Here is a 25,708-nt window from a genome sequence, read left to right as displayed (position 1 = left end):
ACCCTTCCAGGGCCGTCAAGAAATCCAAGGTTTTCCAAAGCCCTGGTTGAGAAAGCTTGCACTAGATATATCATGTCCGCCACATATAATAACAAATGCACAGTCCATGAACAAAACTGAAATGAGGGAGGGGCTATGTAACACAGGTAGAACATATGCTTTTCATGATGATGTTAAGTTCCTGATAAACCCACTTAAAAGGATCAGGCAATAGATTATAAGAAAAACCTTCTCTGGGACCCTAGAGAGTAACTGCCAATCACAGTTGGCATTAGTGACCTTGAGAGACCAGTAGTCTAGGTCAATATAAAAGTTAGTTTGTCTGATGTTTATCACCACCAGGATAGCACAATATAAAAGAAAAAAATACTGAAAATCTCTATAGTGCAGCTATTTAACCAAGCTTGGTCTGTAGAGAGGCCTTACTGTACGTCCTGCTGCAGAATCTGGTTAGAGAGCCAAAAATTACTTACTGATGACTTCCCATCTCCTTGTTTATCACCACTTGTGTCATCTATATTTTAGCCTCTTTTGAGACACTTCAAGAAAGTAAGATAACCTAAGCTCCCCAGCCTGTAACCCTAACCATGTACAGCATCACATAATTCTTCTCTGAAACTTGAAAAGTTCCTCTCTGCAAGAAACAGTCAATAGAAAGCCCTGAACTGCTGGCCAACCAGAAGATAAAAATATATACTGGCCATGCCAATGCTAGCAGGATGGGAACCACAACTATGGGAGGTTTCCCAACAGGGGAATCACAATGGTGAAAGTTCCCCATTGCATGCATGAATAATAGTTTTGTTTTTGTCTTGACACATTTGAATCATGTCCATGCCAATCAGAAACCCTTGTGCATTGTTTTGAGATGTGTGCATCTTCATTAAGAGAAAGCAAACTTCCTATCGCTTTATCATTGCAGCATCCAAGAATTCCAAAATACATATCAAAAAGTTCTCTCGAGATCAGCAAGCCAGTCTGGCCTGGATGGCCCACAGCTATTACTGCACCAGAAGTGAATCTACATAACAGACTGAACTGCTACAAAGCACCTGTGAGATTCTCCTTTCATTTCTGCATCTGCTGTCTCCTGCCAGCTCTGGAAATGGATCTGCCCATCTTGCACATACCTGTTCAGCTTCCTGCAGCTGTATCTCTAGCGTCCTCTGCATTTCCTCATGCTGTTGCTTGCGCCGCTGTTCTTCCTCCTGAAGCAGAAGCTCTGCATGCCGCTGAGCTTCCTTCAACAATTCTAGTTCCTGCAGCTTTCGCTCCTTCTCCTCTTGCAGTTGCTTGAGGCGCTGCATCTCCTCTTCCTTGGCAGCCTTTTTCCGCTCTCGCTGCTCTCGTTGTTCCCGTCTTTTCTGTTTTAAATCCTTATGCAGAGACTTCTTGCCTTCTGCTTGTAAGCGGATTGCCATTTGGATGGCTGTTGGGAGAAGGAAGGGACATAGAAATCAGGAGGGACCAAGGGTTTTTCTGTCTGGGTCAGGTCTCTGACAAGAGTTCCACTATTTCAAGTGCCCTCTCTCCCTGCTCCATCCCCATGCTGATGTCCCCCCATGCCTGTGAAACCCATCCAAACTTAGAAAAGCAACTGAACAAGACAAAGGGGATTGCAGAACAAATACAGATGTTACATTTTAAATTATTTTATTATGTTTTAATTATGTTTATTATGTGATTTTATATGTTGTGAGCTGCCCTGAGCCCACTTGCAGGGAGGGGTGGCCTAGAAATGGATGAATGGATGGATTGCCCAGATATCTGGGATATTTTATTTTTGATTGACACATGAAGAACTAAACAGGGGCTTTCCTGAGGTGAAAGGCACACTTCCTAGCTAAAATGCAAGGATCACAAATATATCACTGACATATATGTACACAGATGAAAGCTCTGACTGGAAGAACTCTGCTGCTCTACCTTATCCTGTCTCAGTCACAAGTATCTTAACTAGTGCGTGGTTCAAGATCAGCAGAGGAGACAAAGATAACATAATTTGCTTTTATAAACTTGAACCAAATCCTTAATAGACATAAGACTAGTGTTTACCCAGATGCATGAGCACTTGTATCTCTCTCTTCAGCAACTCCAGTTCATTTAGACTGTTCAGATTATAAAGGGAGATTGCAAATTGATGAATGAAGACTATCAAAGTTAAGGGGATAAATATCTCTTCTGTCCTTCCTGTTTATATTCTAACTTCACTTCAGCAGATCTCCAAAGTAGAAAAGAATCTTGCTCCTTCAAAGAAGAAACAGTACAGAAATGCCAACATACTCACCAAGTGTCCACTCTTGCCTCTGTCTAGTGTCTGAGGCACTCATTTCATATGTCCGAGAAGTTGTTTTCACACAGAACATACACCGTTTCCCTTCCCTGTCTGGCAAGATCTTTGAGTCAGGAAACAAGAAAAAAGTTAAAACAGCGCAAGACGTAAAATGCATCACTTTTTCATAGCCTAGGATGACAACATCCCCTCTGCACCCCAAAATAACAGCATCCCTTTCTGGTCTCTGCTAATTATTCAGGGGAAAAGCCCTCTGACCTCATGTTCTCTTCTCCACAGTAGAACAGCTAAGAGCATATTCACATTATTACAGTTATCACCTGATAATGGATATAAATCAGAAAAATGTGAGAAAGAACTGGAGAGGTGATGGGGGCTTTTAAAACAACAAAAATACAATTTAGTAACGGCTATATAGTACATTGAGCCTCTTGTGGCGCAGAGTGGTAAGGCAGCCGTCTGAAAGCTTTGCCCATGAGGCTGGGAGTTCAATCCCAGCAGCCGGCTCAAGGTTGACTCAGCCTTCCATCCTTCCGAGGTCGGTAAAATGAGTACCCAGCTTGCTGGGGGGTAAACGGTAATGACTGGGGAAGGCACTGGCAAACCACCCCGTATTGAGTCTGCCATGAAAACGCTAGAGGGCGTCACCCCAAGGGTCAGACATGACTCAGTGCTTGCACAGGGGATACCTTTACCTTTACCTTTTATACAGTACATTAACTGAAAAGTGAAGAAAGATATCAGTGATTATGAAGCTATTTGGAAATGCACACGTCAATCCAGTTTTAGATCAATCGGGACACAGCCCAGGCCTTTACCATGTGAATTATACATGTCTCACCCAACGTTGTCAGGGGAACAATTATGTTTTTAAACATTATCAAAAGAGACTGGTCATTAGATACGACACTTAAAGTTATGGTTTTTGACAAGTAGACCTGTCAATTGACAAATATATTAAGAGCAGACAAACTCATGACCCTTGAAAGAAATAGTAGCTGCATGTTGTAGTAGCTCAGCACTTCCCATACAGGTGCAAACCAGTGAAAAGACCCATTATCACACTGGTTTGGACTTCATGTATCTCCCTCACTGGCCTCAAATGTGATACATTCCCCACTCAGCCTTAGGGCACACAAGACAAGTCTTTCCTCAAAAATCACCTTTTTAACAATGGCACAAGGTTTACATACAGTGGACATTCACAAACAGGCTAGTCCTGGAGCCAAATTAGATGTTACATTTAACTTGTGGCCACCACAAAGATTTGTAGTGAGACAGCAGGGGCATGTTTTCCACAGTATCTCATTCCTGAAGGTGCCTGATTCAGACTGGTACTCTAGTGTTCGGAAGGAAGGCTCTCAGTTGTACAGATGCAGACCTCTGATGAGACAAACAGCCACCTGCCTCTGGGCTGTTTCAGGTTGTGAAAAGAATGTGGGGAGGAATGCTGAAGGCTCTTCTCCCCTGTGCTCCAATTCCAATTTGAATCAGGCCCCTGAGCTGCTGCTGAAGCAAGTTCCCACAGGGAATATAGAGCAGCTATCTGACAGTAAATCCTATGGTGGCCACAAGTTCAATGTAATGTCAAGTTTACTATATGCAGGTGAGACCAAGCACTTTATGCTCCTCTTGCTCTAGAGAATTCCCAGTTACCTCCACACATGAATTTCTGTCCAAAGAAATGCTCCCCTTTTTCTCCTTCCGTTCCTCGCTCACATAGTAAGAGAGATCGCTTGGTTTCAGGGTAAACCACCGTTCAGACCAGTTTCTCCTCAGATTGCCTTTCTTCCACAAATAGCCCTGTGTTGAGTAAGGAAAGAGAAAGAGGCACACAGGCATACTGTAAAAACAAACAGTTGTTCCAAAGACATTTGCAAGGCTATGCCAACACTGCAATCTTAAAAAGGAGTCATGCCACAAAAAGCCCATTCACATTACCAAACAAGTACATTTACAGTGCAATTCTGAACAGAGCTATGCCCTTCTAAGTCCTTTGACTTCAATGACACCTGAAGGGTGTTAACACTGTTTAGGATTGCAGTGTTAGAGTACAGGATGACTAGAACAGTGCGAGGTTCACTATACAATAAAGCAGTTGTGTGAGCACCATGCAGCCATCCTGTGCAATCCATATCTACCACATCTCCACTAATATTACTTTGACAAGCTTCTCCATGTTGTAGTTAAGGGGGATAATGCTGCAAGCAACTTATGGTGAAGCAACATGACCATTTCACCATGCACCTGCACAGATCTCATCAAATTACTTTCTCAACATGACAATGGTGTCACGTAGACATCTCCCACAGGGTTACTTAACAGGAATGCTCTAGACACATCTTTTAGGGTGTGCCATGCACTGATCCTGCTAGAACCTGATCTCTCATCTAGAATCCATGCAGTACTCAAGCACGTGTGTGTTTTGGGAGTGCTGGTTGTTTTTCCTTCTTCCCTGATCTGGCAATTTAGGATCAAACCATACCTGCCTTTTAAAGGTATATTGTGGCAGCAGGTAAGATTCAGATCAGAGTTGATTATAACTGACTCTCCCTAACAATGCTGATAAGAGCCCTGGGTCAGCTTTAATCAAGATACAATGGGATTGGAAGGGGAGGAGTTAATACAGTCTTCAGCAGAATCGCCCCCACAGCCATAATTACCTTTAAAAAAATGCTCAGCATATTTTGTCATGTACATTCTAACCTCTCATTTCCCAGATATTATTATTGTTTTAGGATTCTTCCAAAGAGATGGGGATTTTTGTTTGTCAGGAATGTTGATTTAGCATACTTGACGCCATAAGAATGCTGTGCCAATCATGCAGATCCCAAAATGGAAACTATGGTATAAAATAGAATGTTTGTGCAAGGAGTAGCTGTAACTACCAGAAACTGGAATTATCACTCCAGCAAAATACTTTGGATATAGAACGTCAATGTAAACCCTCTGGCCTCCCACAGCTGGCTATTACACCCTTTAAGGTCTGTAAATGTACTGGTCTCCTCAATACAAGTTAATGATGTTTTCCAAGTATTTAGTGCATTTGTCCAACAGGGAACTGAAATATGCAGTGGACAATACTCACCAAACCAATAAGGATATCTCCAGAGGGAAAGAGAGCTAAGTCTTGGTTGCCGCAGCAGACCCTTTACTTGCAGTTCATTCTAGGCTGTTTCTACAAAACCAGGCACAGTATTTCTCCCACTTCCTGACCAGGAAGTAGCTCTTTACCTGTTTGAGCATATCCCCAATGATTTCCTGGTAGACCTCTTCAACAGCCATACTGATAGCCTCTCGCTCAATCCCACGCAGGAACCGACCTGAATTAACCAAATCCAAGAACTGCCAGACTGTCAAACTACCCTGTTGCTGGGTTTCTTGGGAAAGGTAGTCATCTAGCTCCCCACTGTTGAGTTCAATATTCATTGCCATGCAGATCTTCTTCAAAAGATACTCCACCTAAAACATGTGGTGGGAGTCAGCGGGGAAGAAATCAAGCATACCTTCCCCACTCATAATCACATTTGAATGGGTTTGGTCAAGCTAGTTATTATTAAATAATTATTATTTAATTAATCAGACAAATAACTTACAAATAAATACTTTTAACCACCAATAGAAAGTCATTTTCAAATTATTCTAGATCTGTGTTGGGTAAACACTTCAATGCCCCTAATCTGTCTTAATATGCATCAGTATCACTGGTATTAAGTTGGAGCTAAAGGAGGTTCCTTCTGGACTTTGTGTTCAGAATAAGAAGATTAAGTTAACATGAGACCTTGGAGGGGGAAGTGACAGAAATGGGACAAAAATATGCCTATGTTTTTCTTGAATTAACAACCAATTGCTTCTTGAAAATGATTTTTCAAACAATTTTAAAAGGGGAATTAATATATCTTACTAGCTACATTAGCTGCTTGTGTATTCCTTTACTAGACCTATGATACTCCCATACTGTACTGCAGTAGTGGAAAGATAATTTTCCTTTCCACAAGTGCAGCCTGGTCTTGATTTACCTTCTTGCCCCCCATGCCTGCTAGTGCTATCTGAACTCCAAAGTTTTCTTCCTGTCCAGCAAGTCAGAACAGCCCCACCTTTGTGAAACTTAAGTCAAGTGCCTGGGACAATATAATCAGGGGCTCATCATGATAATTCTGTTAGCCATCTTGGATGCCTCAGTTTGGAGTCCAAAAGGCTGCATACAAAATACCAAATAAATGAAATGAAGGGAGTGGAAGGCTTTTTCTCAGTTTTCTGGTCCCTAAAGTTCAGACCTGTGAAGGTCTTCATCCTTCATCTGGCCCACTGGTTTGCATCGCAACTAATTAATGTGCAACTAACACAGGCTATGTTTATCATATGGCTGGCTTCCAGCTGTACACAGAGTATGTACTGGGGAAAAGGGGGCACCAGCTTTTGGGGGGCATAGCTTACAGCTCCTCCCGAACGCACCATACAGTTTATTATACTGTCCTACTGAAAATGGCATTTGGTGCTCAATGACAGTAAAAAAGTCAACTCAAGTTTTCAAGATTTTAAGAACAGGAAATATCTTGGTGGGAAACAGGAAGCAGAGCTGGGAAGTATATGCATACACAGAATCTTTTTTGCTGATCTGCAAGGGGGATAGGAAAAGTAGACTACTGCCACGCAATCTGAAGTCAGCCAATGATGTGGATGCAATGGAAACTGCAGGAATCTTCCACAAGCACTTCTTATAGACTACGTCCCTGCTGGCTTAATGCACAGTGTAGATGAGTCACTGCTCTCTGGATTTATAAATCACCTGATAGAGACTTTGCACTGCGAAACAGAAATTTCCCTCCTTCTAACATACCTTGTGGAATTTAGAGATTATTCCTGTTATTAGAGGTTCTGCATGACTGAATGGCATTTTTTACAGTAATTAACCATTTGGGTAGGAAAAAGATGTTGCATATTCATACATGGAGGTACTGAGAATGGGTGTGTCCATCCCAGATATTTTGCACTGTGAAGCCAAAAGTCAAATTGAGAGTTTGGTGTATGTTGCATTTCTTATTCAGTAATTCTTTGTGCTTCAAGACTATTGCTAGAAATAATGTTCCAATTACTGTCTGTTGTCTGCAACATTTTTACCCCATGATCTCCTACTTTGCCAAACTGAATAACTTGACTACATATTGTTAAATAGACAATTTGAAAGAAAAAAACCCTCCAGTTTGGCCAAGCAACCAGTGGGAAACTGGAGTGAGTGGGGACATCGAGAGATGGCTGTTGGTGATAATGTGACATCACTCCTGGAAGTGGCATCACATCTCTCCAGAAAACATCAAAAACTTTATGGTTAAACAAAAGAACTGGGTAAAAACGTAAATCATTCCACCCCTCTCATTATGCATGCAGATGTTAAAATATATAACAGGCTCCTTTAGCTTGAGAATTTACAACATTCTGTAGAGTTCCGATTACTTTAAAGCTTTCTCCTGCTCTTGAGGCAGCCCCAAGATCAAAATGGCGGCCTGTCTCAGACCAGTTAAGAGATCGGTCTCCTTGTATGAATCCCATATAAAAGACAGCTTCCTCCTTGTCGCAAGAGGCTTTATCATTCCAGTTTCTCCACCCACTTACCAGGTTAAGCCAAGTCAAAGAGATACAACCTGGGTTCCTCCAGGAATCCCTTCCTGGAGATTATTCCTATAGGCTTTCTACTATTTAAAACTTCCAGATCTCTGATCCCTGCTTGGATAAGGGGGAGGAGATGTTGACCATTCCATGGCTTTTAGCTAGGTCAATTTGCATTTGTATAAAGATGAGCTTATGTGAACCTTTATCAAAAAGCCTAACTTCACTCTCTCCTGTCCAGAAGAAAGAAGAAGAAAAAAACCCTGTTAAAATGTTCATTTCATACCTCACAGAAAAAAATGCTTTGCTTCACACCAAGATTGTAACAATCATATAACACTGATATATAGAATTGTGTGCATGTGCAGAAATCAACAATGATTGGGCTTCATGCCACTATTATTGCCACATGGTTATTTTGGATGAACCAATAACAATGGAAAATATATTTCTTGTGACTCAGCCTTTATCACAAATGCAACAAAGAAAATTATTCAGAAGTGATCCTACCTCATCTGGAACCATAACAAGAGGGTACTTGTCTTCAGATAAGAAATTAAACAGACACCAAAGCTTGAATGCATCTTCATGAGATATAACACTGTTTCCATTGCGATTTGCCTTGTAATTCTTCTTTGCTGTCAATGTCCAGCACAATTCATCAAAACTCTCTTTGACAAAAGCACCTTCTTCTACCTGCAGACAAAGGGCACAAATCACTCCTGGATTTTAGGGTTTTTATGCACAACATCAGGATAATTATGCTAGAGGTGCTGCAGAAGCAGTTGACAAAGTTTTGGCGACAATATTTACATGTTATCAACTTGTATTTTTAGAGAACACTTTGATGTGCCAACATAAAGAAGATGCAAAAGAGGAGCAGACTTTTGTTCCCATAATCATTGAGAAGAAATGTCAGCAGGTGCATGCTAACAAACAGGTAGGTTAATTTTTAACAGCACAGTGGAAGCTTAGCCATATTGTATTAAAACACTACAACCATTTTTCAAACCTTGTCATCATGTTGTTCCATTATATCAATTTCATGACTATTGATTTCATGACGGTTCACCTCCATGACAACTGAAACTATGGGTTTATCACCTGGTAATGGGCAACAGGTCCTTTCACGGCATCCATTGTCTTAAGGGTGCACATTATGGCACTTAATTCTGATGATACTTTGTGTTAATATAGGGATAAGAAAAGATGTTCTGGCTGAAGTTCTGCTCTACATGAATATTAACGGTACTGAAGCCATATCATTGCTTCAGTTGGGGAAGGGTTGCATTTGGTCATCTATGATCGCTCGGTTAAAAGTGGTATTTAGACAAATCCAAATAATTTTAATGGGCAGTTCCATGACATAAACACTGAAATACTTTTCTCCAGCTTAAAGATGGCCCTGAAGGCAAATCAAGAAGCTACAAGGGGTCCAATATGTAACACCCCATCTTTTACCTCAGCAAACCACTCAACAATTCTAAAGGATTTATGGTGATTACCTATTTGTTTCTGGGTTCAATTCAAGGTGCTGGTTTTAACCTTTAAAGAACTTCCCCAAATGTATCTATGGAGCCCCTTCCTTTATGAGACCACAGCTTTTTTTGTTGCTCCTTGGCTAGGATAAGGCCTTTTCATTGGATGCCCAGTCCTAGTGGAACATTATGTAGACAGACTCCAACACTTCTGGAATTTAGGAAAGTCTGTTGAAATATCCGGCCTATTCTCCATCAGCTGCAATGGTTACCAGTTGAATTCCGGATCAGACTAAAGTTTCTGGTAATTACCTTCAAGGCCATACGCGGTCAGGGCCCAGTGTACCTGAGGGACCGCCTCTCCGCCTATGCCCCCAAAAGAGCTCTACGCTCTACTGCCTCCAATCAGCTAAGGATCCCTGGCCCTAAAGAAGTCCGTCTGGTCTCGACCAGGGCCAGAGCATTCTCTGTTCTGGCCCCTACCTGGTGGAACGAGCTCCCAGAGGAGATCAGGGCCCTGACGGAGCTTAAACAGTTCCGCAGGGCCTGCAGAAAGGAGCTCCTCCACCAGGCATTTGGCCGAGACCAGATGTAATCTACAGCGACCAAGGGCCCCTGCTCCCCCCCACCCCCCCCCCTCAGAATTCAATCAATAAGCCACCCCACTCAGAATCCCATCAACAAGCCCTGGACCTGTTTGTATTATGATTGTTTATTGTTATACTGTGTTGTGTTTGGTTGCAATTGTTGGTTATTGATGTACATGTTCTACAGACTGTTTTATGTATGGTTCTCTGTTATAACGTAAACCGCCCTGAGCCTCCGGGGAGGGCGGTATAGAAGTATGATAAATAAATAAATAAATAAATAAATAAATAAATAAATAAATAAATAAATAAATAAATAAATAAATAAATAAATAAATAAATAAATAAAGCTATTCTAATGGATAACCAGCTGGTTGAAGTTTTGGCTTTTTTAAATAGTTTGTTGTGCTCTGTTTATTCTATAGTGTTCTTATTATTTCAGGATATCAGCTTAGCGATAGAGCCTTGTGAATTAATGTCTGATTTTTTACATCATTTATCCCCTGTCTTTCTCCCCCTTGGGGACCCAAACTGTTTTACATTGCTCTTGTTCTGTTGGTGTCCTCAACAAGGTGACATTTTCCACAGGCAGCTCTGCAGGGCTGGGCCCTTCCTGGTTCCTCTGGTCCTATGCAGTCACCAACCTCAGTTTATCCCCTAGGAATTTTGAGAGAATTTCAGCATGGGCTGGAGAGGGTCATGACAGTTCTCCCCTCCCCTGTTTTATCCTCACAAAAACCTGTGAAGTAGGTTAAGGCTCAGTGTGTGTGACTGGCCCAAGGTCACCTAACAAGCTTCCATAGCAGAGATGGGATATGAAACTGGGTTTCCTAGATCCTATTCCAGCACTCTAACCACTCTATCACATCAGCTTTCAATTATTTTTAACCTTTATAAGTCACTTTGGCAGGCCCCAGTCGGGAATAATTAAAGCACAATTAACCACATCTTCATTGGTACCATTTCTTTAAACCAGATGCAAGAGAAAAATCCCATGTACATATTTATTCTCCTGTCCACTAAAGCAAAATGGCATTGACATGTTGTCCGGTTTAATGTTGAAACTAGGGCAACATACCAGAAAGATACCTCAACTTTCCAAGTAGCAGACAGAAACAATAAGTATCATTTAGAAAGAAATAATTATCAATATAATGATTTGTAGCATGGTGCAATTTACTAACTATCTGCATATAACTGGCATTCAGATCTTTTAGAGTGGGCAGTAGCTGGTAGCTAGCCAGACATCAAGCACACGTCCCATGACCCAGCTCTATGTGCTTTATTCAAGACATGAAATAATCCAAAACTCTATTCCAGATTGTTCTGAAAACAGGAATGGCAGTGAATTTTCCATTAAAATCTTACATTTTTTATGGTGGTGACTTTATTAAAGTCTACCGTTGTCTATTAAGTTTTATCCATATTTTGTAATCCTATTTTTATTTTAGTCTGAATATTGGGGCCATCATGCTTGGACCTAGCTCTTGCTAAGAGCCTCCTCCTCTCAGCTACTAGTCGACATTAGTGAGGCTATGGTGGGGCAGGGAGAGTTAAGGTAGCAGCCAGGCATCTTTCCATTCAACCTGTGCCTCAGACTTTTTTTGCACTACACATAAGCCATACAGGAAGTCAGCTGGATAAGATAAAATGTATAATTAAATAGGGCTATAGCCACCCCCAAATCTTTCATATATCCCAGCTTAGAACAGTGTAGAACAGGGCACAGAGGAATCAAATCTAGTGAATGTAGATATTCCTCTAGCCTCCCAAACACAAATATGTGGAGAACTGGAGATCGGCCATTCATACTGCACTGCTTGTGTTGACCATGCAGTGATCCCATTTATTTATTTATTTTTTAATTTATGTCCCACCACTCCCTAAGCAGCTCGTGGTGGGTCACAATGTCTTAAAAACCCCATTAAAACTCCCATTAAAAGACTTAAAATCCATCACAACATGGCGGCAGCAAAAAAGATCCCCTTCCTAGGAGGTCAATGATGTACAACAGTGGTCCCCAACCTGCGGGCCGCGCCCCGGTGGCGGGCCGCGAAGGCCATGGCGCCGGGCCGCGGCTCCCTCTCCCCGCCCCCCCCCCCCGCAGTAAAAAACTTCCCAGGCCGCAAGCTTGCGGCCCGGGAAGCTTCGTACTGCGGGAGGGCGGGGAGAGGGAATCGGGGCCAGGCCGCGCCCGATGTGCGGGCGCGGCTCGCGGGGCGCGACCCGATGTGCGGGCGTGGCTCGCAGGGCGCGGCCCGATGCAGGGGCCGCGCCCCAATGTCCTGCCGGTCCCCAACCTCAAAGGTTGGGGACCACTGATGTACAAGAAGCCCGGGGGGGAGCCATCGGTATACCTCGCCGACCACAGCCTCAACCATGGACCTGCCGGAAGAGCTCTGTTTTGCAGGCCTTGCGGAACGCCGAAAGATCCCACAGGGTCCGCAGCTCACCCAGGAGCTCATTCCACCAGGTGGGGGCCAGGACCTAAAAGGCCTGGCCCTGGTAGAGACTAGGCACGCTTCCCTAGGGCCGGGAACATATTAGTTATGCCCATGGATGGGGATACCACCCAAGAGCATGTGAACTGAGTGCCATCACGTGCTTAAATTACCACTCTGAAGCTTGTTATACATAATATGTATATTTGTGCATGGACATTGAACAAATATACATATTATTTATTTATTTCTTAGATATGTTTTATACAGCCCAGGGTGATTTACAAGGAATGCATTAAATATATGTATTAAACATAAATGAACATATAGCCTATGCTTACACAGCACAAGGTATCTCTAACTGGCTGACTGCTAACTGGCTTTTCTGTGCTCCATATTTTTCCAGTTATATTCATGGCTCACTGACCTGAGGAGGGTTCTCATTCTATATAATCCAGGTCATTCTTGGCCTGTCATTCCAGTTACCAGTCATTAGCCTGATGGCAGGCGTAATCAAATGCACTGTTTGCACCTTCTAGTGTGTATGTGTAGGGAGAAAGAGGTGGAAATGTTAATCATGGCCAGTTTCCCTCCTCCCACCCTAGCCTGCCATGTGACACCTTTGGGGAGAAAAAAGGCAAAACATTTTTAGTATGTTCTGTCATGTTTAAAGGGCTCCATCAGGGCAAACAAAGGTCCACAGGATATGCCCCTTATGTGCTTGATCTCCTTGCTTTGCAGACCGGATTTCATCATCTCAACAGTAAAAAGCATCACACAGAAACCAAGATGAGAGACAAGGAATTCACAATGAAGGATCAGATCTTTCTTAGAGAGTATCCCTGGTTTGAGATCTTTTCTCATCTAAAAGCATCAGTGGCAAGAACCCAATTATGCTCAAGTCTGTCCATTCATGTGTAAAGCAGCAGTGGTTCCCAGGCTTCCCACCCTCCATTCACTTCAGGCCTCCTACCCTCCACTCACATCAGGATCCCAGCAACTGGAAAGATGAAGGAAAAATGCATCTCCATCCCTTTGCCTGCATGGGATTTCAATGGCCTGCGAAGCAGGGACCCCTTTCTCCTCCGTTAGCAGTTTGGCATGAAGGATCCATTGACTGAGGGTACAATCACTGAATTTTTTGCCCCAATTAGTTGGGGAGGGGTGTAAAAGTAAGATCTGGATGGAAGTTGCGCCTTTAATTGTCTCTGTGATACAGTTGCTTGCCTACACTTTGCCTAAAATTTCGGAGGAGGAAAATTTGTGTAAGAGCTACAAGATGTAAATATTCCATCCCAGTTCAATGGGAGAGAAAGTCTTTTCGTTACCTCCTAACTGGCTAAAATCTAGAAGGGAGGACAACTCTTGGTCGAGAGATATAGTATTTGGGCATCTAAATCCCAGTTAGTTGAGAAATTAAGAATATGTTCTCCACTGAAACCAAGAAGAAAATAATAGGGTTTTATACCCCTTTCCCCCCCTCTACTTTAAGGCGTCTCAAAGCAGCTTACAATCACCTCCCCTTCCTCTCCTCACAACAGGCACTTTGTCAAATAGGTGGGGCTGACAGCTTTCTGAGAGAACTGTGACTGGTCCAAGGTTACTCAACAGGCTTCATATGGAGGAGTAAGGAATCAAAACTGGTTCTCCAGATCAGAGTCCACTACTCTTAATCACCATTACCATGTTGGCTCTCCAGGAATACCATCCAAATTCAGTGCCAACATTATATTAAAGAAACAAAATGAACCAATTTCAATGCCTCAAAAAGTTTGTTTACATCTCCAAATGTGACTAGACAATGCTTTAGTCACGGACGTGAATGTTTCCTTCATTGTTTCACACCGATGTTGTTGGGTTTGCTCCACACAGGACCATTGCTGGATGCTGAGTCACTGGAGACTATAGCACCTTTTCTGCATACTGCTAATTGGATGGTCGTATTAACAACCATTATTATATTGATTTCCCAGTTTTAGGCAAATTAATTCTGTTGGGTTGACAGTGACAATGTAGGCCAAGCTTTAACTGGGCAAATTTTTTGAGCCATGATTTTGTGAATTACGAATGCTCTTAGAAAGGATAATGTTGTGCTCATACAAAGTAAAGTGGTGTTCAGGCTATGCAAAAATTTCACTCTGCTATTCTGGGAGGGGGGAAATGCTCCAAATAGTATTTGCTGTTGTAACATTGACCAGAAAGGATGAAATTGCCATGGATTTTTCCTCTCCACAGCTTGGATGAGACAGCCCACATCACATCATTCCTTTTCAAGGAACAAAGATGTCTTTGAAAAATGTAAAACCAAAAGAAACCAAGCTTTGTGAATCCAGCTTTTTAATTCCCCTTTTCATAACACATATTAAAGCAGGTTACATAAAGTGAAAACTTTTGCCAGCTGACTTTTAAAGTCTATTTGATTATTTTAAATATCTTGACAGATTTATGCATTTTCCAAGCAGATGATCAGATGGGAAGGCAAACCTATTACCATTTGCTGACACATTTTTCCAATATGAAAGAGGATTTATCTCATATTGAAAGTATCACATTTTTATCCTACCCTACCATCATAAAGCTCAGATGGGCCCATACAGCTCCCGCAATTATTCTCATAACAACCCTCCAAAGAAGGTTTGTAGGATGTGAACCCAGGGTTCATTAGTTATATGCAACACACTAACCAGTACACTAGAGATTTTTACAACATCGGTTTGAATTTCCCTACCCAATGAACCTAACATATGCTGTGAGTTCCAGATACATATTAGGAGTCTAGCACAGAAGAAGATTTAGGCCAAGACTATTTCAAGTCAAGAAAAGACAGAGAAGGAAATCCCCCCCCCCCCCCATTCTACTGTCCCTATTGGAACTCTGCCCTCACACATCCAAAATTTTAGTTTAAAAATTACTGGGAGCTTTGAACACAGAACTCCCAAGACCACTGCATTTCTTACTTGGTCTTCAAAGTGAGAAACCTTATTTTCTTTCTGCTTCAGCTCCCATACTGGAGTAACTTCTGGAGGGGGTGGGGAGTATTTACACGACAGCATACTCTTTTCCATACTTCTTTACTCTGATCTTTTGAGAAATAATGAAGTCCAAACAAATTAGCATGTCATGTGCAAATTTTCCTACTGCAAAGTTGGTGCTATTTGCCTGTAGTATGTTATTCACAGATGCCATTTTCCTAATATTTCTTCCTGCTATGCTGAAAGAGAGCTTTTAAAAAGAACCCTGGTAAGTATTATTGTGTTAAGAGATTTATAGCCACTTGTCTATTTCCATTTCAAAATTCACTTTCTTTCATTTTCAGTTTCCATTTTAAATGAATTTTTAGTCCATTTTGTTGCAGAGATACAAGCAGAAATCTGTAAGTAATTTTTATTCAAATTATCTGAAAAGAAATGAGGTGGGGAAGCAGCAAGATAATCGAAGGAATAATACTGGGATTCCCATAATAATGTATTGTCACTAATCTATAGCCATTTCATATTTAATAGAGTTATTGGACAGGATTCGTACAAATGTAAAGAAAAGAAAAAATAGAAAGTCAAAAAGTCATAATGTTGCCTGAGCCCCAAAAACCAGTGCAGAGTTGCTGCAGCATACAGGTGGAAAGGAAAAATCAGAAAAAAGACAAAATATGCAGAAAACTCCATTTTGGAAATTTCATTTTCAGCACGCCTGCCTGTACATTCACACCACTGACGAAAATGTAGAGAGCTTTCACTACGCAGGAGAAGCTATAGTCACTCTCGCCTGTGCAAAATCTACATGAATTACTAAAAACAAGATTAAAAACTCCTCCAACCTCCAAAGCAGTGATACAAGAATAAGGACCTGAAATATTGTGAGTTATTTGTGCAATAGCCTTGTTCATAAGTTATAGTGAATACATATACAATCTAAGAACAGTTTACACTTGATTTTAGTTTAGCACATTGAGTAGTTCTCATCCTATGTTTTATGCCATGTACTGTTCAAGGAGTGATTTAAACCTTCCATTTATCTGGGTACAGGTCCCTGGTGTTCATTGTCAAGTGAACATATGTCAGTTCTTTCTTACGAATGCAGGTACAGGATGCTGTAACTTATGTGTAGGGCTACTGTGAGTACAGTACATTACCAGTGTACAGCTCTGATCACAGCTGGAAATGCTACTCTGAGGTCTATAGTAGTTAGGAAAATGGTGCAGAAAGAAAAAATTAACCTGTTCTTCCTTCACCCCACCATCATACTACAGGGCTAATTTAAATCCCCCTCCCTCTTACAATTGCTGTTTCCACTTTGTAAAATGGGAAATCTGTTCATGGATCTCCCAATGGCATACCCAGCTGGGCCTTTGGTTGTTGCGGTAAAGTGCCCAAGGTGATAAGGTAGTCCTCTGTAATGGGAAAAGTCCATTGTGTAGGGAACAGAACTACAGTATGTGGGAGGGAAGCCTTAAGCTACTCCCTGTACCATTTCCCTAACCTGAAAGGTCCCAGGAGCTTCTACTTGGCCCATCATGGAATATATTTGTAGCCTAACAGTATACATACAGTGCCCAACAAGGCAAATAATGATTCCCCAGGGTGTGATTCGGGAAATGGCCTGGGGAAACAATTTAAGCTTCCTCTCTCCACATGCTGTGAGCCTGTTGCAAACTGAGTCACATGCACCCCACAGTAGGGCGACTCACTAGATGGCATCTGCCAAAAAAACCCTTGTAGCCCACCCAGAAACAAGTCATGTGGTTTGGCCCTCAGCATACTTGAAGCTTACCTTGTCCAAGATATATTTGTTGAGATATGGCATATACCCTTGACTGGATACTGGGCCATCATCATCATCCCTGAAATGTTCCTCCAGGGCCACTGGATCATGAGGAATACACAGAACAGTGTACAGATTATGAGAGAGCACCTGGAAAAGGGAGGAAGTGAAATTATTCAGGATTATACAGTCACTCCACCACAAAAGCCCCAATCTATGATACTTCAAAGAGAAGGTGCATCATAGCACAAAGAAAAATCTTGCTTGTACTGCATGTATGACTTTTAGCAGCGTACAAGCTGGAAGGATTTTTAGTATTTTAAAGACATCTCAGCATGCCCTCCTCCTACAAACCCTGTAATTTCCCTCAAGCATCTCAACAGAAAGCTGAAAAGAAAAGACAGGAGGATCTAGGTCTATTGTTTACATGTCAAACACTATCATAGGCACATTTTAAACAGACATTGTCCTGTTGTTGTCAAGTAAATTTATTTTCAGCCATGACAGGAGAGAGTCTTGTGCCTTTAATTTTCACAGATTTGTTTAATTATTTATACACCACTTTTTCTCCCCAGTGAGAACCCTAAGCAACTTACATAATTTTGTCATCCTCAAATTTATCCTCACAACCACCTACTAAGATTGCTGGTGTGTACAGCATTTTCTACTGCTTTAAAGGTCCTGGCTTTTATCAACCCTGTGACAGCAGAAATGGAGGTTTTCACCATCACTATCTCCCACAATGGATTTTTGCTTGCCATGCAGCTGTTTCAGTCACAGGAGAACTACAAGGGGGGGGAGCATGGGGGGGGGAAGGACACCTGGCAGCTTTGCAGCTTTGCAGCAGCACTTTCATGAAAAAGAAATTCTACCTTTCAGCAGGAAAAGTAAAGGCATAGTACCAGTTGCTGTATATTGAACGTGGCAGTCCTGGTTTTCTACCCTTATGACCAAAAGTACAGCACATATAAACAAGGAAAACAGAAGTCAAGCTGTAATAAGCTGGCATCATCTCAAACTCACCCTATTCATCTTTCACATCCAACCAAGAATAATGGTGTTATTGAGTGCTCAGCTGTTGGAGGGTAAATAATCACCAAATAACTGCAAACAAGGGAAAAACTCTCTCCCTTGTGTTAGTATGCAATAGTTTCAGAGTGCATAGATGTGCTGTTGTATAGCAGGTGCTATATTTAATTATTAATTATTAATAATACTTAAATGTCAGCTTTTCTCCTGACCAGGACTCAAGGAAATACAGGTACATACAATCATATAACTTAAAATGTTAAAATAATATACAAAATATGTTAAAATTGCCACTCTAAAAACACCCTGGACTTACCTGGAAAGTATTCCCTTTAGCCAAGACTTAGACTACCCCCAACGCTCTGCAGAATAATTCTAATTTACAGTGCCTTACAGGTGAGGACAAGAAAGCCAGCAGAAGCAACTATAGATGCCATTGTTCAGGTAGGACTTGGAGGTCTCCCAGAATTAAAATGGAAACTTCTCAAAGGGGGCTCTGTGGCATTACATCTTCACTGAGTGTTCTGCTTAAGGCAGGTGACAATGGATGCAGAGTTAGGTAGATAACAGGAACCAGTTAGCAGAGGCAAGATGCCAGAGTTTAATTATACAGAGCCTGTAAATTATACAAGAGTTGTCTGAAGAGGCCAAGGTCAATTTTCCAAGAAGCAAGACAAATACACCAGCAGGTCCAGTGGCTAACTGAAAAATGTTGAAGCAATGCTGAAGAGCTCCTCCCCCATACTTTTGTGTGCTCCGAGCCCTGTGTCACACCTGCACCAGCTGCTTCTCTTCTGGTGATATTCTTCCTTCCTCTGCAACTAACAGCTCATGCTGGGCTTGGACATGAGCCAAGGTGACCTTCATCTGGACAGTTCATACCCCTGCATTGGACCTGAGGATCCCGGGATACATGGGTCAGCAGGCTGACCTTGAACTGTCAGTTTAGAGCTGGGGTAGTGGTGGTGGTGGTGGTAAAGCCAACATCTCACTGCCTCCCAGCTGTGTGCCCACAGCAAGCTGTGATTCCCTGCCTGGTTGCTCAGCTGCAGGTGGCTGCTGGCTGGTAGACACAGACTCTAGCTGTTGTTCATCAGAGGAGTTATAACTGTCTCCAAGGTTTAGCTGTTCCATGACACTGAGCTTCTTCTCCTCTGCAAGCCCTGACCCTCCCCCACATCTACAGGAATCCTCCTAGCAGAGTTGCCAACCTGGTGGAGGTAGGGGTACCCCACTTCCAGGCTCCACTGCCTTACCACTGATCAGTTGTTCAGTGGGTGGGAATGTACTCCCCAAAAGAGGAAGATCCATCTAATGTGCAATGACAAGTCCATGTCACTTCCCACATGACCAAGACATGATGTCATCTGGTATTTGGACAAAAACTCTGTGATAGAAGCCAAATTTACCAGAGTTGTCCTAATTGCAAAGCATTGCCACCATCTCCTGGAGGTGACAACATGTGGCCAGTGATATATACATGTTGGTACACATTGGATGGGCCTCCCTGCTGTTTCTGGTAAGTTCCCCCTACCCCCCACCAGTTGCCAGGAGGGACCTGGCAACATTACTTCCTATCCAGAGATGGCAACCCTAATTCCGATTCTGCCTCCTTAAAGAATAAGTTTTGTTTGTATTTCCTCCATTCAAACCATTTTCCATGACTATTACAACAATCACTCTGATTTTTCCACATTATATCATTTACCGTTCATTTTCAGCAGCTGAAATATTTGTTAAAATTTGTTAAACATTTACCGGGTGATATGATTATATATGATCCCCTGCTGATGGCCAATGATGGGCCTGGTGGTAGTGGGAAGGAGAGGAGCCCCATGTGGCCCATGTACACAGCTGTGCTTTCCAACCATATTCTGCGCAATTGTGCCATTTCCAGGGTTTCTCAAAGCCCGAAGAATGTTTCAAGGGTTTCTCAAAAGGACACTTGAGAAAGACTTGTTTAAACAGACTGCAGAGATATGTGACATCTTTCGAGTAGTGGGGCTACTGTGGGCAAGGAGATTTCCAGAAACAGCACGAGGGGTCCTGCTATGGTGGGTGACCTTCCAGTAGATTTGCATGTTGCCTGTCAGTACCACAAAAGCTAGTGAGAGAAAAACTGGAGGAAATCAACCAACCATAGCCCTGATAAATTCAAATTGCCATTTTTTGTTTTCTCCAGAAAGGTCACTGCATACTAGCACACCACCATCACACCTGTCCTCACTCACACCTATCCTCTGACAAGTGCCAAAGAATGGCCTGTCATCCCTAACATGAGGCAAGAGTCAGTGGTTTCTGTCAGGAAGAAGGAATTGGCAAAAAAAAAAAAAATACTGCGGAAACCCCCTGTTGGATCCTATGCCATGTTATTATACAACAGTGGAAGAAAGTAGAACCCCTTGTGGTAACAACTAGATACAGAAATGTTAGTGCTTGACAAGGGAGATAAACTAAGCATCAGTGTCCATAGAACTGGTGGCCAATAATGGGGGTTGAAGAAAAGCTACTAATTAGGGGGAAACCAAATAAATATAAAACAACATGTTTCTACTGATATCATAAAAAGCATGTTATTATATTAAGTATGTGTGAATAAGCAACTTGATCCATATAAAGAACAAACAAAAATGGGTATTTTTTTAATATACATTCTAGGGGACAAAAAGCTCATCCTAAACACTGGTTGGGAGCTGGCAATTGCCCCCCCCCCAGCTCTTGCAGCCAGCTGGGAGACCTTGGGCTAGTCACAGTCCTGGTAGAGCTGTTCTCACAGAGCAATTTCTCTCTGAGCACTCTCAAGCCCACCTACCTCACAGCGTGTCTGTTATGGGAGAAGCGAAGGTGATTATAAGCCATCTGAATACTCCTTCAGGTAGCAAACGCGGGGTATAAGAACCAGTTAATATTCTTAGTCTTCTAAATTGGCTGCCAGTTTGTTTCTGAGTCCAATTCAAGGTGCTGGTGATGACCTTTAAAGCAGTGGTCCCCAACCCCTGGCCTGGGGACCGGGACCGGTTCGTGGATCAGTCAGCACCAGGCCGCAACTCCTCCTCATCCTCCTCCCTGGCTGCTCTTTCGGGGGCTGCCTTGACACTCTGCTGCCGGCTCACCTTTGGTGCTCTCCAGTGGCTGCCATAGCTGGGGCTCCCCCTTGGTGTGGCACTGCACAGCTGCTGCTGGCAGCGCCCCCCAGTGGTTGGCAGGAAGTCAGGGGCGCCGGCGGGAAAGCAAGTGGAGCAGGGGCTCAGGCGGCGGTGACATCCCTCGGCAAAAGACTACCCCACCCTGGGCCTCAGTAAAATTGTCAAGCGTTGACCGGTCCCCGGTGATAAAAAGGTTGGGGACCACTGCTTTAAAGCACTTCATTTTGAAGTTGGGCATTTTCTGTTATAGCAACCTCAGTTCCAGCCAACCTACTTTAATGAAAATATAGAACCAAAAGCAGGAACTCGGGAAAGAAGTGTTAATAAGGATCAAAATACTCCCTTAGATATGCTGAACTGGGCTATTTGTCATAGTCAACATTTGAATGCAATGGCTTGCTTGTTTGTAAAGAAAAGCTAATTATCTTTTAATTAATTAAATAAAACAATCTTCCCTATCTGTAGAAACTAGTTTTACATGATTAATTTTTACAAGCAAAAGTGTGGACAAGCAAACTTATGCATATATATGTCCACGAGCCTTTTATTGTTCTCAGATAACAACTGAAGATGATCTGCATAACTGCAAGCCTTATGCAATGATCCATATAGCAAAAGAGAGAGTTCAGCTAAAATAGTTGTCAAAGTTTGATTTTCACTCGAACTGTAATGCCACCTCTATTTTTCAACTGCCTTCCCAAATTTTACCCATTTTGGTGATGTCTTTCAACTGCCTTCCCAAATTTTACCCATTTTGGTGAAGTCTTAGACAATAATTGACTTCTAAAAATTCAATAACCCATCTCTGAGTTGATCAACACAGAAAATCTGAAGAAAGCTCCCATACACAAGGGACAAAGGAATAATTCAACCTACGAGTTTGTCTGATTAAACACAGAAAACTTCCTTAAACTGATGAACTAAAATTTAAGCAAAATACTTTCATATATTCTCAGTAAACTCCCTTTCCAGTGTCACAAAATCTGGTATGGAACTTCAGAATAAAATATTAATCTTTGAATTATAACAGGTTTGGGTATTGTTTATGCCTGTTTTTGTCCATGTAAGCTTATGATAATTCTCAATTATATGGGCACTCCATAAGCTTCAAGAAGCTTGGTTTTAAACAATCTGCTTGGCATCACAACACTGGAATTTTGAGATTGTCCCCTTGATTCTATATATAGCTGGACTTAAGAAAAATGTGAGACATTGGCTCTTCAACCAAATTGGGCCCCCTTTTAGAATCATAGAGTTGGAAGGGGGCATACAGACCATCTAGTCAATGCAGGATCAGCCCAAAGCATCCTAAAGCATCCAAGAAAAGTGTGTATCCAACCTTTGCTTGAGGACTGCCAGTGAGGGGAGCTCACCACCTCCTTAGGCAGCCTATTCCACTGCTGAAATACTCTGACTGTGAATTTTTCCCCCTGATATCTAGCCTATATTGTTGTACTTGTAGTTTTAAAATGTACATATTTAAAATGCAAATTACCTTATTTCATACCCACCTTTTACACATATAGTCTGTTACTGGATAGACATTGGAAAGGAGCTGCCATTGGTTTATGACACTTAGGGCCTTTTCGCACAGGGATCTTTGTTGCAAATTGTTTGCGGAATGAAAAATCGCCATTTAAAATAGTGGAATTCGTCGTTATGCATACCTGCCTTTGTAGTGGAATCAGTTGCGTTTTTTAGCGTTTCCCACAGGCTTCCGGTCTCGGCAGAAATCGCTAGAAAGGAAGCGCTATTGCCAAGCTCGTCCCGCCCCTGGCCGTCAAGCAGCCAATGGGCAGCCGTTAGCATGCTCCCAAACAGCCCCTTTCCCTTTAAGAAAGGTTTTTTTTAAAAAAAAAACCACCCATAGCAACGAATCTAGGTAGATTCGTTGCTACGGAGAGACCCATCCAGCTGCCTAATGTGAGCTGTCGTTTGATTGTATGATCGTTTGTATGATCGTTTGCACGCTGCCTCGAGTGATAAACCCCCCCCCTCTCACGGGCCCCATTTTCGGCTGAATTTATTTGTAAAAAATAAAGGGACTTTATTTCAGCAAACGGGCTTTTCAGTGGTTTGTGCTTAGTGACTAAAGGTGAAGGACTGAAGCCAGGGAAGCCTCTAAACAGAAAGAGGCTCGCCGGTGCGTTTATCCCCGCTCGCTCGGAGAAAAAAAAATGGCGATCGCTTCGCCGGAAGTTTGGAGGAGAGAGCCAGGGGGAGGGACTTTGAAGAACCAGCAACAATGGTAACGCACAGGTCTTTAGCGCTACTGTTGCAGATTGGTTGCAGGAGTGTATCGCTATCCGGAGGGTGAATCCACTTTTCTGGATTCCCCTGAAAGCGCCACAACGAAGCGCTTTTTGCTGATTGGTTTCAGAATTGTTGCAGATTGTCTACGACGTCGTGGGTTATGGCAAATTAGTAGCGTTTCCAAATAGCAACCGTTCTGCTACTTTGAAGCCGTGCGAAATGGCCCTTATATTTGGCTTATTCAGCAGGAGCAACATTCTGGAACAGTCACACAAGCAGTTGCTTGGGGCAGCATAATGATAAGGCATTTCTTGGAGCAGCCCCTGTTGACTGTGCAAGTCCTTTCAGCCGTCCCCAACCCCCGAGCCGGAGACAGGTACTGGTTCGTGGATCAATCAGTACCGGGCCTTGGCTCCTCCTCATCCTCCTCCCCGGCTGCTGCCTCAGGGGCTGCCCTGCCACTCTGCCGCTGGCTCACCTTTGGCTGGGGCTTCCCCTTGGCATGGCACCGCGCAGCTGCTGCTGGCAGAGCCGCCCAGTGGGCAGCGGGAAGTCAGGGGCACCGGTGGGAAAGCAAGCAGAGCAGGGGCTTAGGCAGCAGCAGCGATGTCCCTCGGCAAAAGACTACCCCCCCCCGGGCCTAAGTAAAATTGTCAAGCGTTGACCAGTCCCCGGTGATAAAAAGGTTGGGGACCACTGCTTTACATCATCATTCTTACCTTCTTTCCTCCAATCATTGTGAAGTACCAATCTGACTAGCTCTGGAGGTCTCCTCCATAGTTATAGTTCAACTATTCCAGGGTAATCCCAGCCTCCAGTCATCCTAATTTGAAAGCAATAACCCCTTTTTGGTGTAGTGGTTTGGTGTAGTGGTTGGAAGTGTGGACTTCTAATCTGGCATGCCAGGTTCGAGTCTGCGCTCCCCCACATGCAACCAGCTGGGTGACCTTAGGCTCGCCACGGCATTGATAAAACTGTTCTGACTGGGCAGTGATATCGGGGCTCTCTCAGCCTCACCCACCCCACAGGGTGTCTGTTGTGGGGAGAGGAATGGGAAGGCAACTGTAAGCCGCTTTGAGCCTTCTTCGGGTAGGGAAAAGCGGCATATAAGAACCAACTCTTCTTCTTTTGCTCTACACAGGTGGAACAACTAAAGTCAAAGTTCCAAAGCAAGTCTCTGTGAAAAGTTTTCTTGCTCTAAATACCCTCTTATGTGAAAGCCTTTATAGATTAAGATTTATTTTTTAAAAAATATTTACATTATTTATAGTTCTGTCTTACTTGGATGATACAACCCTTTTTCTTTGATAACTTTTGGTTACATAGCTAAATTATTAAGTAATGAAAAGAAACTGGCATAAAATTTGGATTGGATTTACTTATCCTCTTCCAAAATTTCCTCCCAGATGCTTCCATGTTCAATGTGAAGTGAATGTATCTCCTATTAGCTACTTCTCCAGCCAAGTTAGATGAAGAGATAGTTAAGGGATGCATTGGGAAAGGAAGGAGAATAGGAGTTTGGGTGGAGAAAGGGCTTTTTGTCAAACTTTTGTGCTTTATTAATAAAGCTTCAAAATCAACATTTAAAAACTAAAATTAACTTCCAAAATAAACTCTATATATATATATATATATATATATATATATATATATATATATATATATATATATATATATATATATATATATATATATATATATATATATATATATATATATATATATATATATATATATATATATATATATATATATATATATATAAAAGCACCTGGAAGTTGGAAAAGGGGGGCAAGGAGAAAATCAAGATTTTTCTCCTAGAAGAAATGCACTGCAGGTTCAGCACTTATATTTAGGGACATATCCAGGGTAAACCCAGAAGGCACTAGGGTAGTTCTTTACCAAAGAGCAGGGGTAGTCAAACTGCGGCCCTCCAGATGTCCATGGACTACAATTCCCAGGAGCCCCTGCCAGCATTTGCTGGCAGGGGCTCCTGGGAATTGTAGTCCATGGACATCTGGAGGGCCGCAGTTTGACTACCCCTGCCAAAGAGTTTCTAGTGATTTCTAAACCTATCCCACATCACATCTGGGTTTTCCCTGAAAATTACATATGG

At 42.5% G+C, this 25,708-nt stretch overlaps 1 protein-coding gene across 2 annotated transcripts in view; it reads right to left on the bottom strand.

Annotated features, from left to right (window-relative positions):
* The window catches only part of DEF6 (DEF6 guanine nucleotide exchange factor), a 45,977-nt gene that overhangs the window by 6,369 nt on the left and 13,900 nt on the right, over window positions 1-25,708 (bottom strand). Inside the window, exons 2-7 of one of the 2 annotated variants that reach the window (XM_077334532.1) lie at window positions 17,174-17,314; window positions 8,411-8,596; window positions 5,528-5,755; window positions 3,950-4,096; window positions 2,288-2,396; window positions 1,131-1,429 (exon numbers count right to left, since the gene is read on the bottom strand). In XM_077334532.1, coding sequence (XP_077190647.1) covers window positions 1,131-1,429; window positions 2,288-2,396; window positions 3,950-4,096; window positions 5,528-5,755; window positions 8,411-8,596; window positions 17,174-17,314 — 1,110 coding nt within the window. Of the gene's footprint in view, window positions 1-1,130; window positions 1,430-2,287; window positions 2,397-3,949; window positions 4,097-5,527; window positions 5,756-8,410; window positions 8,597-15,363; window positions 15,504-17,173; window positions 17,315-25,708 lie in introns of those variants that run through there. The other variant, XM_077334533.1, reaches the window with a different exon arrangement.

This window comes from Paroedura picta, chromosome 4, assembly GCF_049243985.1.
Source record: "Paroedura picta isolate Pp20150507F chromosome 4, Ppicta_v3.0, whole genome shotgun sequence".
NCBI classification, from domain to species: domain Eukaryota; kingdom Metazoa; phylum Chordata; class Lepidosauria; order Squamata; family Gekkonidae; genus Paroedura; species Paroedura picta.
Note: the sequence above shows the minus strand (reverse complement) of the source record. Positions and strands in the feature narration are given on the sequence as shown.